Raw genomic sequence first — 19,533 nt, 5'->3', positions numbered from 1 at the left:
GCAGATTTTGCACTCTCCAGTTTTGGTAAATCAACCCCAATGTATGCAGGTGTATGCAGCTTCTGAAGTCAGTTAGTGACGCATTTTTGATGGATGTAGAACGTAATATTTACATTGTGAATTGGCTCTTATGGGGTATTGTACACATATTGTTGCTATTGCATGCAATGTATCACTTTCATTTTATTCCTTTTTATAAAAGTCACCATGAAGGCATCTCAAATGGATGTCAAACTGATCATAACATAAAAAAGAGGTTGTAAAATAAAAACGTCTTCATACATAAAAATCCAATTACATCATCGTGTTTATTGAGCCTTATAAATAAACCCTATAAATTATTATCGGTAGTATAAACAACTTGAGCTTCATTGGCATGTACTTACAAAGATACACCAAGAACTGTTGAGACTCTGAGGGTTGCACTGGTAACAACAATGTCACATAGTTCCTTATTCATATTATCAAAGCCATAAAGTGAACTGTACAGATAGGGAAGGAACTACAAACCATTGAATATGTCTTTGCTATTGCACTTCTGCCCTCTGCTGTTTAGTGTGAGCATTGCAAGCAGAATCTTGAAATCACAGTGGTGGTCACAGTGGTGGTCACCTGCATTGCTCTGCCATGAATCTGTACAAAGGCACAAGTTGGTTACATAGAAGTAGAATTTGATCTATCTGCTAAAGTTATAGGAATCTTTTTTTTCAACAAATATACACTGAAAAGAAAAAAAATCTCTGCAGGGGACTTTTACCTAGGTCCTTTATTAATACAGATTTAGATTTTTATAAATAACAAATAACAAAGAAAGATATTCTATTGAATAGAAAATTCATCCTCTAATCATGAATCCCACTGACACAAAAGGAGAACACAAGTGGCTCAGTTTAGGAACCTTGTACAGAGAGATAAAAAACAGAAGCTGTCATTACCGAAATTTTTCTAAAAATGCTAGCTCTTGGCTCTCATGCTCATCCCGTGTCTTTGATATTATGCATTACTGAGAACCAGAATGCAGACCAGGAAATTCAAAAAGGACATCAGAATTCCTGAGCTGCATATTTGCTTTGGGTTGTTGAATTAGAATGTGCCAAAGCCATTGGATCAGAATGGCAGCCAGGCAGCTAGTATTTTCAGGACAGATCAGCAATAGCAACATCCATACTTCCTCATTACAGGTTTCTTTTAAGTTATGTGAATAATGTTTAACTGCTGCAAATTTTAGATTTCAAAGCAGCCGGGGACATCCCCCACTTGTAGTTCAGCAGTAGCTATTGACATCTGCAAAGACAGATCCCCTTACTGGCTGCAAAGATGCATTTCATAGCTTTTACTAAGAACATAAAGATTTTTAGAGTATGTTCAAAGAGTAGTCGTGAAAGAATATATTGGAGTAATTTAATTTGTTTTTCATTAAAATAGCTTTCTAAATTACATTCTCACCTAAGTGGTACAATTATCCTATATACACCCACCATACTTCCTCACTCCCTTGTTGTGATGGATAGACCTGTCCCCCATTAAACCGTCACTTTTCTATACAGGATTTATTTATTCAAGTGAATGTGGATTTCAACGTTCTTTTCCCCCATTGCCATTCCTGTTTTAAGACTGCGCCATATGAAAATAGAAGGGATAAAAAGAGGAGTATTAACTATACTATATAAAAAGAGAGGAGTATTGGGCCCTGGAAATACAGGAACGCACATACAGAGAATGACACAATGTCACATCGGACAGAACAGAATCTTACTTTAAAGAGCTCCCGTTCTAAACTCAGTGTAGAGGCAGCCATTTTGAAAGCATAACCAGTTTGTTCTAGAACATATTCAATCGCTTTGTTGGCTATTGATATAATTTCTGAGACAAGAACTGTGAATGTAATAAGGGTTCAGCATTTAAAATGTCTGTCTCTACAAACTGTAACCAGTCTAGATTTAAGAGCTATTCGGTTTTACAAATGATAGCGAGCTAAGTCACATGCAGTAAACTCATATTATTGAGCAGTCAACCCTAGTTGGCAGCTGGCTTATCTAAAACACAATGGAGTTAATGTGTTCCAAATGACATGACTAACAGGTTGATCCATTGGTTATAGCTATGAAAGAACAATTAATTATGTCATTTAGTCCAAACGCAAACTCAAGTTTATAACGGTTATAGATTCCTGCACACAGTCCCTTGTGTATATCCCAAAACAGACATTCTCAACCATGGTTCTGTGGAACTCTGGGGTTCCTCCAGAAGCTGATAGGGGTTCCTTGAGCTGTGGCTCATTGACCTTCCATCTGATGAGGTTTACAGTTTCAGGTCCAGTGCCACTTGGAAAAGCCAGCAGCATGACATCAATGGTCTTGGTGGCATTCTGATTACTACTTTAAGGAGGGCACTTGTTACAATGACCACCAATGTAAGTGGCACTCTTCCCACTAACCCCCAATAATTTAATTTTAGCAGGGGTTCCCTGAGATCAGACCATTATTTCAAGGGTTCAATTGGAGTAACAAAGTTGAGAATGGCTGTACCAAAAGATTCATCCCGTATTGTGTAGCAGCTTTCAGGATGATGCCCCAACCCATCCTTGATGCCCCCTTATCCCTCCCTGAACATTGCTGAAGTCAGAAGAAAATTGACTAGCAGAAAATGCTAATCAAACTAACTATTTTAATTTGCTGTATTTTTGGTAATGGACCTGCCATTCTAATGTCACAAAAGTGACGCTGAAGCTTTTCTTCTGTGGATGTGTGGTGGCAGTATTCTTTGCACAGCATACCTCCTGTTGCAGTTCATATCTTGGAGGAGGTCCATCAGCCAAAAGGCCAACTCCACCAATGGACTCCCCTGTCCAAGATCTACTGACAGAAGGTGTGTGCTAAGGCCATCCATACAACTTCCGATCACTGCTGCATGATCCTGCAGCAATAAACTAAACTTTATATTGCATATTCTGCAAACATTTCCCTTCATATAGTTTTGCAGTTCTATGAAACTTTCATTGTATACAAGATGGGTTTTATCTCATCTTTAACTGAACAGCATTATAAAGACACATGGAAAGCATTCCAGCGTTAGCCTATTTTAGATTAGAAAGATTACTGCTAAAGTATAAGAAAGCACCTCAGCACACATTGCTACTGGGTAGAACAAGGCAAATTTACAAAAGGAAGATGGCAGCTTGAGACTCCTTATATACATAGACAAATAGAATTCCTCTTGGCCAGTCTCCAGGGTCCATCCATGCGAGGTCTGTGAGAGTCTTCAGTGGGGGTGTAAAGAGGAAGAAGGTGGCAACAGAAAATCAGTCTATGTGGGGATGACTCCAGTGGCAAGGAGGATGATGAGGAGGACGATGATTCCAACTATCACACAGATAATAGCGATCATCTTCGCATTCTTCCACCAGTATTTCCGGGCAACTTTCTGGGATGTGGTCTTAAAGTGTTCAGACTGCAGGATACAAAGAATAGCCATGAGGAAATTAGACATCAAATAAGGAAACCATATGGATTAATAACAATCCACGTGACCCCAAATGACTAGTTTAACAACATATTACAGCTGCAATGGAAACCCAGTCTGCGTTTCTCCTATGCAGGCAACATAGGAAGAAATAGGGTAGCCTCCAAGGATGCCTGCATCAGCGCTTTCATGACTTAGGACTGTATAACACACAGACACCCTGAAACACAAAGTCTAAGTCATAAAGAGTGTATTTCCAGTAAATACACACCAAGTACCATCATAGCATTTACCCAAACTTGTCAGGTAACATTCACATTTTAACTTTTTCCTAATTTTAATCATTGTATTTCCCACTGAGGATATAGAAATGCTTCATTTTGTGATCACATGTCAAAGAAATACTTCATTTAGTGGTTACAGGTCATAGAAATGCCATTAGAATTCCTTACTTAAAGTGACTCTATCACGCGAGGATGGTGGCTACCATTGCAGACTACCTTTACAAAAATGCTAAATGCATGACTTTAGTGTGTTTCCAGGCATGTACTGGCCATCGAGACTACAGGGAGTTTCCCGGTGGGCCGATGACTCAGTGGGCCAGTTTCAGTGACAGCCCAACAAAGTAATGGCTGCGCAGCTCGCCCTCAACTTCACGCAGTGATGTGAGAAGGATGAGAAAAATGCAGAGGAGAATAAGTGAAATAATAAAAGAAGTTAGTGAGGACTCCTTATGTTATGCTACTTATGTTTTTTTTTGAACAATTGCATATAGTTTATATACAGTTTTTGTGCTTGTTTGCAAAATTAAAGTGGGCCGGTCTGGATGAAGTCCAGGGACAAATTTTTGTCCCAGTCCAGCCCTGTGTGTTTCAGACACAGTTCCTGAACAGTGAAGCTCTAAACAGGTGTCAGAACAGTTTCAGATCTACAGATATTGAAATGTCAGGAAACTAGCATTCTCAAAGTAGAGTTTAGTAATGCCAGCCACCAATAATCTCTAATTACAGCCTTCCTTTAATAATTGTAGAGGTAGGCTACCTAGAAGCATGAAGTGAGGACTGTCTGTTAATCTGGACATAATGAAAAAGGATTAAGAGATGATTCTATATCTATGAACACACTGCAGTCTCGGCAGACATCCTATGGCCAGCCAATATCAGAAAGGGAGGAAGGGAATTGATCATTTGGAATGTAATTTCTCACACAATTACAAAAAATTTACAAGATAGGTAAAAACTGACTGTGACCAGCTTTAGCCTTATCCTGTCATGTAATCAAAGCCTTTCAATAATCTATATACACTTGTAAAGAAGAGGCTGAATACTTATTTCTTGCTGCTCGTGCCATTCAATAATGCTCCAGAGCAGCCTCTTCTGTACAGGCATCTGCTTTAATGAAAGCCTTTAATTGTGTGGCGGGTTCTCTTTAAACTGGCTATAGACACTAAAGGGCAGTCAGGCGCACAGGCATCTGTGCTGTCCAAAGCAGATGACAGCAGAGGACAAAGGGAAAAGGGTAAGATTCTTAGTATCACCATAGAGTGGTCCTGTGGATACTTGTAAAAAATACTCTGTTCCACATCCTAGAATTTGAGACAGAAAAATTGGGAGTAGAAGGCTTGGACTTTTTAGGCACGACCACATGGGTAGTTAATACGTAAAAAACATTTTTTTATTAAACATAGAAATTACATAAAAAAATATTGACATTAGAAAAAGTCAGTATAACAAAAGTTGAAAAATTAATACTGTACATAGCCATATGAAATGAGCATAAAAAAACATGGAGGTGAAGGGTCACTCATTCCACGGTCAAGTATTAGATTTCACACATAGGCTATGTAACAGATATTGATATAATATCCTGAGCTCTACATGTTACGCGCCTTGCGCTTCTTCAGGAGCATCAACAGACTTGACTAAAAATCAAGATATATACAGTAAGATAAAATATACAAAAATACAGTAAACCTCAGAACGACATTAAAATATTGATGTGGCACTGTTCTTGTGAATTACCCTCATGGAAGGAGGCTGACCAGTCACATAAGAAGGGTAGGGCACCAACAATCAGTAAACTATGGAGGCGTATGTAACATGATAACTAGAATAGTTCGAATTTATTATAGATACATATTATTTGGGGAAATTTTTATTAAATTCAACATATAAAAAAGGTGTGGCACCAACGATTGGCAAAGGAGGGGGAAAAGAAAGAAGAAGAAAATTATGAAAAAAAAGACTGTATTTTTGTATATTTGATTTTACTGTGTATAATATATATATATATATATATATATATATATATATATATATATATATATATATATATATATATATATATATATATATATATATATATATATATATATATATATATATACAATCTTATTTTTTAGTAAAGTCTGTTGATGCTCCTGAAGAAACGCAAGGCGCGCAACATGTAGAGCTCAGGATATTATCATCAATATCTGTAAAGGCCCATACACACGATCAGACTTTTTGACAACAAACATGCAAATTAGCTGTTTTGGAGCAACATCCAACCGTGTGTATGCTCCATCGGACAAACTTTTTTGGTTTTCATCTGACTTTTGTTGGCTGTGCGAACGGACAAACTTTCTGCCAACAAAAGTCTGATGGAGCAAAGTCTGATCGTGTGTACAGAAAACCATAGGACTTTTGTACAAAGTACAAACAGGCATGCTCAGAACCAATGCAAAAGATCAGACAACAATACAGAAGTTGACCAAAGGTGGCGGTAAAGAGCAGAAAAACCACATGATTTGGTGAAAGTTGGCTGAAAAAGTCCTGCTGTGTGTATGCAATACAAGTTCAGGGCCGACGCCCTTTGTACAAAAATCCAAGGGAAAGTTTGTGCAAAGTCCTATCGTGTGTATGAGGCTTTACATAGCCTTGTTTTCTTTTTCTTTCTTTTCCCCCATCCTTTGCCAATCGTTGTTGCCACACCTTTTTTATATGTTGGAATTCCCCAAATAATATGTATCTATAATAAATTCGAACTATTCTAGTTATCATGTTACATAAGACCCCATAGTTTACTGATTGTTGGTGCCTTACCCTTCCTATGTGACTGGTCAGCCTCCTTCCGTGAAGGTAATTCACAATCACAGTGCCACATCAATATTTTAATGTCGTTCTGAGGTTTACTGTATTTTTGTATATTTGATCTTACTGTATATATCTTGTTTTTTAGTAAAGTATGTTGATGCTCCTAAAGAAACGCAAGGCACGTAACATGTAGAGCTCAGGATATTATCATCAATATCTGTTACATAGCCTATGTGTGGAATCTAATACTTGACCGTGGAATAAGTGACTCTTCACCTCCAAGTTTTTTATGCTAATTTCATATGGCTATGTACAGTATTAATTTTTCAACCTTGTTATACTGACTTTTTTTGTCGATATTTTTAAATGTAATTTCTATGTTTAATAAAAAAATTTACGTAATAACTACCCATGTGGTCGTGCCTAAAAAGTCCAAGCCTTCTCCTCCAATTTTTCTGTCTCAAAAGGGAAAAGGGTGCCTGTACAGCAATGGTTTTAAAGTGGTTGTAAACCCTTACAACACACTTTGACCTACAGGTAAGCCTAGATTAAGGCTTACCTGTAGGTCCAAGAAATATCCCCTAAACCTACACGGTTTAGGAGATATTTGGCGAAAGACAGGCACCGCTGTCTATGGCGCATGCGCCATAGACAGTGGCGCGCAGGCGCACTGAGCACGCCGCCGTCAACGGCGATATGCCGCATGTGGCGGCTCCCGTGCACATGCGCTGGAGTGACGTCATCGCGGCTTCGCCGAATGACAGCGGCAAAGCAGCGAGACCTACCGAGAAGATGGTTGCGCCGGATTACAGGGGACAGCGGCAACTTCGCTGGCTCCTGTGTCAGGTAAGTGACACATAATGGACTACTATGTGATGCATAGTAGTCCATTATGCTTTAGATTTGCAGGGAATCAAAGAGGAAGTAAACCCATCAGGATTTACTTCCTCTTTAACTCCCTCAATTAAATGAACACAGTATACCTTTGAAGTTGTAAAATGAACATAAACGATTCAATGTAGGTACTTTACAAAAGCTGGAAAACATGATAGAATTATACATTAATACAATGTTTAATAACATAGAATGCAGAGTATTACCAGGACCTGCTAAGATAATACAATACAGCAACAACACATAGAAAAGCATAATGCACATGATATGTTTAGCTCTGTGTGGTATTTGCTTTATATGGAGTAAAAATAGATTTTTTTATTCACTTAAAGCATCGCTACACAAAGAAGATGCATTGGGGGTTATTTACGAAAGGCAAATCCACGTTGCACTGCAAGTGCACTTGGAAGTGCAGTCACCCTAAATCTAAGGAGTAGATCTGAAATGAGGGGAAGGTCTGCCGATTTTATCATCCAATCATATGCAAGATAAAATGCTGATTTTTATTTTCCTTGCATGTCCCCCTCAGATCTACAGCAACTTTACTTCCAAGTGCACTTGCAGTGCAAAGTGGATTTTCCTTTAGTAAATAACCCCCATTGACTGCATCATCAATAAGAGAAAAGCAGTGCCATCTAAGTGCAGTAATAAGGATACTTTAATTCCCAACAGTAAAATAACACTCACAGGATAAAAAAAAAAAAGATGTCAGCGTTTGTATTAAAATGTGAAGAGTTCATCCGGTCTAGGGGGAGGACTGGCTGCGGCATGTGGAGATATCCCTCCGGTGACGTCTGCGCTGGTGGCTCCCAGCGCTTCCTGGTACACTCTGGAGACAACAGCCGACGTCACTTCCAGATGTCGGGTGGAGCGGGGCGGTGTATGCGTTCGGAGCATGCGTGCCCCTTCGTCAGGCACTAGAACGGATGAACTCTTCACATTTTAATACAAGCGCTGACATCCTTTTTATCCTATGAGTGTTATTTTACTATTGGCAATTAAAGTATCCTCATTACTGCACTTAAATGGCGCTGCTCTTCTCTTCTTGGTTTTGTCCCTGTAGAGCTTCTAGCTCTTATTTGAGCCTGCAGCCATCTTAAACCAGCAGTTCATTTTAGAGACCGTGGTTTGTTATTGAACATTCACAAGTACTGCCTGGGCTTATTCCATCCAGCGTTACTGTGCGCCAAAGACTATTGACTACATCATGCACATTATATTTACAGTTCACATGTTCATATACTCATTTTTCTTAAGGTTTTTTTGACTCAAAAGCTCAGTTCATAGCTTTGTTAAACTAAAACTCACTTTAATGATGAGAGATGGAAGAGAATATGCTTAAAGCAGTAGTAAACCACACTTTTCTTTTTTTTAAACCCTTCAAGACAATTGCATTATGTGCTAGTAAGCATAGCATACTAGCACATTATGAAAGGCTTACCTTAGAACAAAGCCCTCCAGCCTTGCGCTGTTACCACTGACAAGGCTTCCTTCTTCACCCGGTCTTCAATCCAGGTGCGTGTCCTTCAGCTGTCTGATTAGAGCTCTGTGCCGTGGTCCGTTACTCCCACGCATGTGGCACGACTGAAGGGAAAGCACAGGTTTGCTGTCCCTTCAGAGTGCATGCCCCGGTGTCATCACCAGCTGCATGTAGTGTGAATATTGATATTCACTGTACCTACAGCTAAGATTTATTATAGGCTTACATGTAGGTACAGGTAAAAATAAAAAAAAGGGGTTTACTCCCACTTTAAGGTGGTGATGAAGTAACACTTTAGGCTTAAAGAGGAAGTAAACTCCCCTCTTGTGTTTGTACCTATAGGTAAGCCTATAATAGGGCTTAACTATAGGTACTGTAAATATCTCCTAAACATGCACAGTTTAGGAGATATTTACTGTATACTGTGCCGATTACATCATCGGCGCATGCGCTCTGAGGGAACGGCCGCCCGTGCCATGACCAGCGGCACCCGACGTCTTCGCTGCTCTGACCAATCACCTCGTTGAAGCCCAGGAACTCAGAAGAAACAATGGGAAAGATCAGCGGCGTGCGGGCAATGCATACTAGCTCATTATGCCTTTGTCTTGCAGTTATAAACCCCCTCTTTGCTATATGTAATACAGTTAATCACAAAGCAGTGTCAGAAGTATAAACTCCAATAGAGGGGTGGGTTATGTGTCTGCCAATGAACTCAGAGAAAGGGATTTTACGGTGAGTAACAAAAAATCCCCTTTTCTCACTTACGTTCATTGACGGACAAAGCTCTTCTAAATCTCGATGATAGGGACGTCCCAATGCAGTGCCTTAACGAGGGGTAGACAAACCCCAAACCACTACAGCAACCAGGCAAACATGCCAACAGCTCCAAAGGCCAATAAGGAGTCTGAAACAATAGCCCGCAAAACCTGATAACCAAGCATCCTAAGATACAGACACAATGACGAAAAAAGTCATAAAAGTATGCACAGGCGACCAAACAGCCACGGGGGCTAAGCGCCTGGGGGGGGGGGGGGGGTAGGGGGTGCACTACCAGAAAGGAAAAACTTAGAAATGCCACCAGCACGCTACGTGCCATGCAGAAATTAAGGCAATCAGAGGGCAAAGTAGTGAGAAACATTAATCGGGATAACATCCTGAATAGTCTCAGAGAAGTATCCCAGAGGACAGAAAATACTAAATTCAAATCCCACAGTGGCAACAGAACAGATGAGACTTAGCTGAAGCCGGCCAAGCGCTTGGCTAAAGGTCTGTGTATGCTGGCCAGGCTGGGATGACCACTGTATCTAGATTATCCAGTCCACAGGAAAATCCCAGGGAAAAAAAGTCTAAGGAACCAGGAGGTCCCAGAAGGGAGCTAGGTCACTACTCCTGATACTAGGCAGAAAGAATTTAATTGCCAATAGCTAAGAGGGGGTTTATACCAGCTGGGACTGCCTATAGGTGGTGCCAAGTTTATTTTTCTGCCTAATGGCCTACTCCTGTTGGTGGAACTATAACCCTATGGTCGAGAATAAGAAGAGCGTTGTCTGCCAATGAATGCAATAGAAATGTAATATACTTTATATACTGTGGCTTACCAATCCTTAAAGCAGAACTAAACTCTGAGATACCTTAGCTCCAACGGTCCGATGCCCACAAGGTCCCTCACAGGCATCTTCTCCCAGGCTTCTCTGGGTGCCAGTTTTTGGTCATCTTGATTCGCCAGTGTGGGGTGGCTTAACTCCTGCACTGGAGTGTCATCCTGGCCCACAGGCACAGTGCCAGAAAGTATACAGAGCTGCGCATGCACATGCACAGCTCAGTGTACATTCTAAAAAAAAAGACTACAAGCCGAACAGGAAGATAGGTATACACATAATATGGTGGTACAATTTGAAAATATTCAAAATATGGATTACCCACATGACAGCGGAAGAAAATGTTGAGACAAGTTTGAAGGATCTCGTATATAGATGAAAGTAAAGACAACTTACACTGGCCTCCAGGTCCTCTGTTTTATTCCTTAGTTGGTCGAGGTTTTCTCCCCTCGCCAGGATTCGCTCCACATTTTCAGACATAATGTTCTTTACCCCTTCAACCTCACTCTGGAGGTCCCTCACACGGTCGTTTCCCACTGGGGCAGCCATTCCTGGCGTCTCCTAATAATGGAAAAACATGAATAAGATTAGACACGTAAACAACACAGATACTACATTTAAAAAAAATAAAAAAATTGAGGATTTCATGTATCACTAGTTGAGTAAGGCCCCTTTCACACAGACGGCTGTTCTGCCGCAGTTTAGCATGTTTATTTTTTTCTGTGAAATTCAAGACTCTAGGCACAGCGATCAACTGCATTTGTACAGTGCAATTACCTGCATTTATGTGCGTTTCTGTGCAGTTCCTTCAGCTGCAGTTATCTAATATAGTCATTCCCATAGCAACCCTTTTTTATTTTATTAATTTTTTTGGTCCCTTGAATCCCTTATCACGCTGCTATCCGCAGTTGACAGAAAAGACTGCGATTACCTGCGGTTATGTGCATATAGCTGCGCTACATCGCACCTGGACGCATTCAATTCTATTTTTTCTATTCGCACGGAACTGCATGTAACGAAATCGCAGCTAAATCGCATCGTGTGCTTTTAGCTGCGGTAGAAAACTAGAAAATCCGCAGCTAAAAGCACCATTCTATCCGTCCGTGTGAAAGGGGCCTTAACCTCCACACATTGGTGGAAACATCTTGTGGTTTGCAAAAACGTTCCCAGGAAGGTTTTCTTTTGGTTCCATTGGAACCAATAACATCACTGATGCTTTAATCTGTATCTTGATGTACAGATAAGCACCATTCACATATGTGCATTGGTTCTGCCAACAAGATGGTTGGTTCCAACGTCTCAATGCTCATCCGACAGCCCTTCTGATTTTCAAAAGAATAAAAAACATAAGAGGCAGCAGTTACTTGCATTTTCTTATAGGGTCAAATTGACAGTACTCATAGCTTATCACGGGGGGCATTAAAATAAAGCTGTCCTTAATTTTTTTTTTTTTTTTTACACATTTATATATAAAATACCTGCTTAAAAGCCTACCTGATAATGATCCTCTTTAATTTAGGTTCTCTTGGTTACTGGGGCCTGACTTTTCTGACTTTAAGCCACACCCCAAGCTACTGCCCCCTATGTTCCCCATGTCATTTGTTGGAAGCAATAGATGTATTTGTCCTCTGCACACTGCAACATACCGATTACCCTTTTCCTAGTTTGGAAATTAAATAAGAACAAATGACAGACTAATATTCATCTTAGTAAGCTCAACTTAATAGCTCACAATATACAAGCTTTTGGTAAAAGAAACCTCCAGCCACCACAGACCTCACACGGCGTCTTGACAAATCAGAAATGAGGAAGGAACATACATGTCAAAGAACTAGATCTGCGAAAAACACTATTTCAACTGAAGCGTAACAGAAAGGATGCAAGACTGTTGACAAATCATTGGTAACAATCTGTACTGTGAATGTTAATGCCTGATAAGACACCTCCAAAGATACTGCAGCCCCGATAGAAGCAGAGAATTATCTAGTAAAGGTGCCTACAGATATTAGAGAATGTTCACTCCATCTGACCATAAAAGGGAGTGATTACATGTTGAGAAAAGTGGACTGGAATGGTTTTTCCTTGCTAACCATTTCTTTTCAAAAGGCCAGCATCTGCAGCATTCCCCCTTCCTCACCCATTGGCACAAAGGTGCAAAGTGAGGGTAATGCCCGCTTAGATGTGTGTCACTGGAACAAGTGTTCCCATCGGAAGATTCACCTCTATGCGTCTTCTGGTGACAGCTCAAAATTTTGGATTTTTCTTTTCTTTTAGTTCCAGTGACAGTGGTCATCAGAACATTTAGAGAGTAATAAGTCTTAACCAGTGGCAGCTGGTGTTTTTTTCTTTTGGAGGGCGGCAGCAAACTGCCCCCCCCGGGGGACAGTTGGGACATCAAAGGCCCGCTCTTACCCCATCTATGAAGTGTCCAGCAGCTTTCTTCCTCCTCCTGTGGTGTGGATCACGGCAGCTTCCGCCACGCACCCCCCTCCTACTAGGTGTCCAATAGGATCGGCTGACCTTTCAACCAGTCAGGAAATGGGTATCAGACCCGTCCTTCCTGATTCATTTGCTTTTCTAACACACCTGGGTGGGCTCCGAATGCAATGCTCTGCGCCACAAGTCCACTCTATTTTGAAGTCTATGGCTCTAATCAGGTGCTTAAAAAAAAAAAAACACTGCTGTAACTTATGCACCCAGCGTCCTGAAAGGGGCCGGACGCATGAATAGGTGGTGGCGGCAGCGGCAGCCATGGCTAGATCCATGCTATCCATTACTCATATAGGGGGCGGCATGGATAGAGGGGGCGGCGCCGGTGTGCCCTTAATGGATGGGCAACCCATGGTCTTAACACTGTAGGTGTTCAATAAAAAAATAAAAAAAAACAAACAGGGTTTGAGCCTGTAAAGCATTGCACCAGTGATTAGCAGATCGCTGGCGCCATCCAGGTCTCCTGCAGATCTTTCCATGTATCTGTGTGCCCATAGATCCTATACTGGCAAGCCGATACCCTGACAAGAAGTATCAATGAACTACTACAGCTCTCCACAGCACTATGTGAAGGAGGAGGCCATGTGGGTGGAGCCCCGTGCGGCCACGCCGATTTAAAAAAAAAAAAAAAAGTGACAGGAACTTCTCCCTGTGCTGCTGTAGCAGGGAGGGGGGAAATCAGGTAGCGGCTGCAACATTGGGAACATGTTCCATACACCCTAAGGGCCAGTTCACACCAGATGCAGTTCCGTGCGCTTTTTTTCTGCACTAAAAATGCATGCACAGTGTTTTTCATGTATTCCAATGGCTCTAGTTCACACTAGTGCAGTCAGTTCCAGTTTCTGCACCGGAAACTGACTGGAACTGACTGCAATGGTGTGAGCTAGAGCCATTGGAATACATGTAAAACCCTGTGCATGCATTTTTAGTGCAGAAAAAAAGCGCACGGAACTGCATCTGGTGTGAACTGGCCCTTAGGGTGTATGTAACATGTTCCCAAAGGTGAAATTATCCTTTAATGCTTTGTAACATCCTATGAAGCATGTACAATCAATGGAAGCTTTAACCCCTTGATCACTGAAGCCTAGACACCCAGACCACGTCAGTTGGTTGACTGGTGAGAGAGTTGTTGGTTTACTTTTTTTTTTAAAGGAAATATAAGGCTTTTGTCTGATTCCCTGTTTTAAATAAATACCCTGCATGAGATTTTTTATTATAAGCTTGCAAGTGTAAAAAAATAAAAAGTGAACGAAATGCATTTATGGTTATTTTACACATACCTGTTTTTCATCAAATGTTTTAAAAGTAATTTATTTACACAATGTAATGCCTTATAACATTGTATCTTTTTCTTTCTGCACATCAACGCGTATTTGTGCGTTTCCATGCAGCGTTTTCTGGCGTTTTTGAGCTTTGCCGTTTTTTTTTTATTAGCCAATGGGAAAAATGATCATCTGTTTCATCATTTGTTGCTATGTTTTTAGATTTTGTCATCTGCTTCCTGCTCCAAAAAGGACCAAATCTGCCCGATTCGAGCGACAAAAAAGGGTCCAGAACTTGTTTGAGCTTCAGGCGTAGGGCTTCAGGCGACACAGAGTGGAGATGTGAACCATCTCCATAGAGAATAATGGATTTATTTCCCTTCAAGCGTTTTGTAACTTCAGGCTTCAAGCTACAAAATGCTCAGGTGTGATTGGGGCCTATAAGGTGGCCAAAGAGTTCTGGGGGAAATGGGATGCACAAACATGACCACCCTCAAAAGCTTTAGTTTGCCAGCAGGTCTATAAAACAAAAATGATGGGCTCTGCCAAACCTTCCTGTTCTTGTGATTGGGGGCAGATGAGATTATCTTTGGGGGGATGGGTTAGTAGTAGTAATCAGGAAGAATCTAACTAGCCTGATTGACTTATTCCTTGACTGCGACCAGCTGGGTTGAAGACCTCCTACAGGAACAAGATTGTGGCCCAACCCAGGCCAGTGCTTCCACTCCCAGAGTAGATAATGGAACTTGCAGCAATATTTGCTAACATGCACCTAGTCATATATTTGTGGTCAAACTGTCACAGAACAAACAATTGCAGCAATCGTGCAACATATTGACAGTGTGTGATGAAAGACTGATTGCTATAGACAACGGTGATATAAAATGTAACCCATTGTTCTTTAGAGCTTCTATCACAGTTCAGTTTTCTGCCATATATGAAATGAATAATGATGTTTGTTTCAGGAGAAGGTTCTTTGAGTAAGTAGAAACATGCACTCTATAACGTAACAAATGCCTGACACAGATCAGCCCCCTTCTGCAGACTGGTAGGCAATCACTTGTCTATGCTAACAAGTTTAGTTAAAAAGTTATATATATATTTTTTTTTTTTTTATTATTATTATTATTATTATTATTCTAGCTACTAGAATACATTTATAAGGCTGTATACACTTTTACATATGCTTAAAGAGTTACCAAACCTAGGAGCCTGCATTCACTATATCTGGTCTCCCACAGTACACAGAAATGCAATTAGCTTAGTAAATATAAAATGGCTAAATACCTTTTCTTATCAGCAGTATATAGCAGCCTTGTGACCAACCAGTGTCCCCCGAGCACTGCTTAAAGCTTGTAGGAGGGTTTTCATTCTCCAACTGCCCTATGAGGCTGCAGGACCCCTGAGCCTCTGTCTGGACAGTGCTGATTAGCCCTGTATCGGTCACATGCACCCTCCCACAAAAAATAAAAACTCTAGAAGTACACACCAAACTGAGCATGTGCAGAGTGCCTTCTGTATGATCAGATGAATTGGGGACAGTGGAAGAAGGGGAGGATCACAGAAGACAGAATCAGTCTTTTTTACACAATGCGGAGGAGTAACCGTTTAGGTTTCCCAGTGAGTATAACAAGCATGCTTTATTGCCTATACAGACTGATTTTACTGTTGTGTGTTTTTTTTACACCCATGTGCATGAGCCCTAATACTTATTTTTCTAGGGATGGGTAAGTCATATCTCTAGTCTCTTAAAGTGTATGTAAACCCTTACAACCAACTTTGGCCTACAGGTAAGCCTAGATTAAGGCTTACCTGTACGTCCAAGAAATATCTCCTAAACCTACACGGTTTAGGAGATATTTGCCGATAGACAGGCACCGCTGTCTACGGCGCATGCACCGTAGACAGCGGCGTGCAGGCGCACTGAGCGCGCCGCGGTCAGCGGCGATATGCCGCGAGTGGCGACTCCCGTGCGCATGCACGGGAGTGACGTCATCGTGGCTTCGCCGAATGACAGAGGCGGAGCAGCGAGATCCACCGAGAAGATGGATGCGCCAGACTACAAGGGACAGCGGTGACTTCGCTGGCTCCTGTGTCAGGTAAGTGACACATAATGGACTACTATGCGATGCATAGTAGTCCATTATACTTTACCTTTGCAGGGAATGAAAGAGGAAGTAAACTCATCAGGGTTTACTTCCTCTTTAAAAAACAACTTCTGGTGACACTAACAAGTATGGTGAATCCATGACCTCCGCTGGCTTTGTGTTTCCTCCTACCAACCACTATGTCACTACTGAGTCCTGAAGTGACATAGCAGCCAATGTGATGAACTACAGTGCAAGAAGGATACCAGGTATCCAACTCACAGAGACACACATAGCTCTTAACGAGCACATAGCTTTATTTCATCGCCCCCTGGAGGACAGGTATTAAACTTCTTTTGCAGGGTGATAGTATTTTTTATTCTTTAACCACTTGCTTACTGGGCACTTAAACCCCCCTCAGTCCCAGACCAATTTTCAGCTTTCAGCGCTGATGCACTTTGAATGACAATTGCGCGGGCATACAACACTGTACCCAAATGAAATTTTTATCATTTTTTTCCCACAAATAGAGCTTTCTTTTGGTGGTATTTAGTTACAGCTCGGAGTTTTATTTTTTGCTAAACAAACAAAAAAAGATGCAAAAAAAAAAAAAAAAATCATGTTTTAATAGTTTGTTATAAAATTTTGCAAACGGGTCATTTTTCTCCTTCATTGAAGTGCGCTGATTAGGCGGCACTGATGGCTGCATTGGTGGGCACTGATGGGCTGCATTGGTGGGCACTGATGGGCTGCATTGGTGGGCACTGATGGGCTGCACTGGTGGGCACTGATAGGCATAGTTAAGGCGGCACTAATAGGCACATAAGGCGGCACCGATGGGCACAGATAAGGCGGCACTGATGGGCAAAGATGGGCACATAAGATGGCACGGATGGGTGGCACAGATGGGTGGCACGGATGGGTGGCACGGATGGGCACTGATAGGTACCACAGATAGATGGGACTGATGGGCACTGATAGGTGGCACTGATAGGTGGCTCTGATAGGTGGCACTGCTGGGCACTGCTGGGCACTGATGAGTGGCACTGGGGTGCAGCACCTTTGAGGCAGATTGGGTGGCACTGTGGGTGGCACTGACGGGGGGCACTGACGGGGGGCACTTACTTTTGCGTTTTATTTTACTTCAGGATGGCACTGCGGGAGGCAGGTGGGCACTGGCAGGTGGCAGGTGGTCCCTTGTATTGATGGCCGTGATCGGGACTGATGTCCCGATCACGGCCGCCGGTGATCGGCTTTTTTTTTTTCTCCTCGCGCTGTCAGCGCGAGGAGGAATAATAGCCGATTACCGGCTCCGTTCTATCACATGATCAGCTGTCATTGGCTGACAGCTGATCACGTGATAAGGGGTCGGGATCGACCCCTTGCACGGATCGGTGATCAGGCGAGTCTCACGGACTCGCCGATCACAGAGCGCGCCGCGCGCGCCCCTCAGGGGGCGCGCAGGCCGCTCGTATCCGGGACGACGTCAATAGACGTCGTCCCGGAAATGTAGGTCCGCGCTGTTGCCGTCATTTGGCAATAGCGCGGATCTGTAGTGGTTAAGGGCCAGTTCACACCAGATGCAGTTCTGTTCAGTTCCGTGTGCTTTTTTTCTGCACTAAAAATGCATGCACAGTGTTTTCCATTTATTCCAATGGCTCCAGTTCACACCATGCAGTCAGTTTCCGGTTGGTTTCTGGTGCAGAAATTGACCGGAAACTGACCAGAAAAAACGGAAATGCATCTGGTGTGAACTGGCCATTACTGCAGCTACAGGGTCCCTTTATTGGTGTCCATTTTAAAGGAAAATTATCAGGTGCAAAACAGAGGCTGCCACTGCTGACTGCTTCTGAAAATTCATGTTGCATGGCTGTGATGCCAACCCCCTTACATCAATAATAACTTTTCTCTGACCTTCCTGATCTACATACTTGACTTGGATCGGTGACTCAAAGATAAAATTCCAGGTATGGACATTTTATAGACAGTTCATTGGCCCGGCTGGAGCCAATGTAACTGTGCATACACCAAACTTGGACAATGCCCCTGAAGACTGATTGGAGGAGGTGGAGAACATGACATCACTGGCCTGCTTCTCCATCTTGTCCAATCAGAGAATGCTTTGCATTCATTCAGAAAATACAAAGCATTCCCTGAATGGCTCTCAAGCCGAGCAGTTGACCTCCTGTGTTATAATGCATCAGGTTGGCTGCTCGGCACAGGACCCGGAAGCAACTAGAGCAGCAATTGTCCAATTCAGTGATTTCCACCTTCCAGGGGCATCGTTCAGGTATGGAATACACATAGTTGCACTGATTCAAGCTGGAGAACTGTAATTGTGTATAAAATATCCATACCTGGCATTCTTCTTTATGGATATCTTAATTGAACAAGCTGAAGTTAGACGCTACCATGAACAGCCGCACCAGATTCTAAGTGCACCCGCTTTAGTAACTCTACCATAGCTGCTTCTCATTAGGCCCCTTTCACACCAGCCGACCAATCGGGTCTTCCAGTCCATTTTTCAGGCAGACCCAATCAGACCACCAATTGTTATCAGACCACCAATAGGCTATTGTAATCGGACAGGTTTCCATTTACACCCGACTGCATCCAATCTGGCCACCAAAAACAGATGGATGGGTATCATTCCCTGCCCATCTAGTGGATCAGGTGACAGTCCGATGGGAGCAGACAGGCAGTCTGTTTCCATCTGAGCGCCCCATAGAGAACAGTGGGCCGTGTCTGTGTCCGCTCTGTATAGCGGAGCAGAAATTGACCTGTCATCTGCCTGCTCAGCGGGAATCAGCAGACAGATCCGCTTGACAGAGTCCGCACCGAGTGAAAAGAGTCTTACACACTTGGTAAGGAATAAACCTTTTTAGTAGAAATATAAAAGTTTGGATTTTTTTAGGACATTCCAATGGGTTACTGAAATTCTGGATCAATGGGTAACGGAAGATGGTTCAGCAAAGATTCAACACAATAAAGTCAGTATCGGTTATTCAGGCAAAACAAGTTCTCCAACTAATAAGTCAGACAGTGGCACGTGTGGAGGAAGTCATTCAGCATTGTAAAAGTGCTTCTATTAATACCAATGTCCATAGTCATGACAGCAGCACAAGATAAGCAGATTCCATGACAATCTCATGTCTATGGTGTGAGGCAAAACTTTTATTTTTAGTT

At 42.1% G+C, this 19,533-nt stretch overlaps 1 protein-coding gene across 2 annotated transcripts in view; it reads right to left on the bottom strand.

Moving 5' to 3' along the window:
• Positions 1–289: 289 nt before the first annotated feature.
• Positions 290–19,533, bottom strand: part of VAMP8 (vesicle associated membrane protein 8) — a 54,038-nt gene continuing 34,794 nt past the window's right edge. For both annotated transcript variants that reach the window (XM_077469566.1, XM_077469567.1), the window contains exons 2-3: positions 10,905–11,069; positions 290–3,450 (exon numbers count right to left, since the gene is read on the bottom strand). In XM_077469566.1, the coding sequence (XP_077325692.1) occupies positions 3,307–3,450; positions 10,905–11,069 (309 nt within the window). In that variant the 3' untranslated portion in view covers positions 290–3,306. The remainder of the gene's footprint in view (positions 3,451–10,904; positions 11,070–19,533) is intronic.

This window comes from Lithobates pipiens, unplaced genomic scaffold (assembly GCF_037356315.1).
Source record: "Lithobates pipiens isolate NorthernLeopardFrog02 unplaced genomic scaffold, aLitPip1_a1.2 Scaffold_8, whole genome shotgun sequence".
Taxonomy (NCBI): domain Eukaryota; kingdom Metazoa; phylum Chordata; class Amphibia; order Anura; family Ranidae; genus Lithobates; species Lithobates pipiens.
Note: the sequence above shows the minus strand (reverse complement) of the source record. Positions and strands in the feature narration are given on the sequence as shown.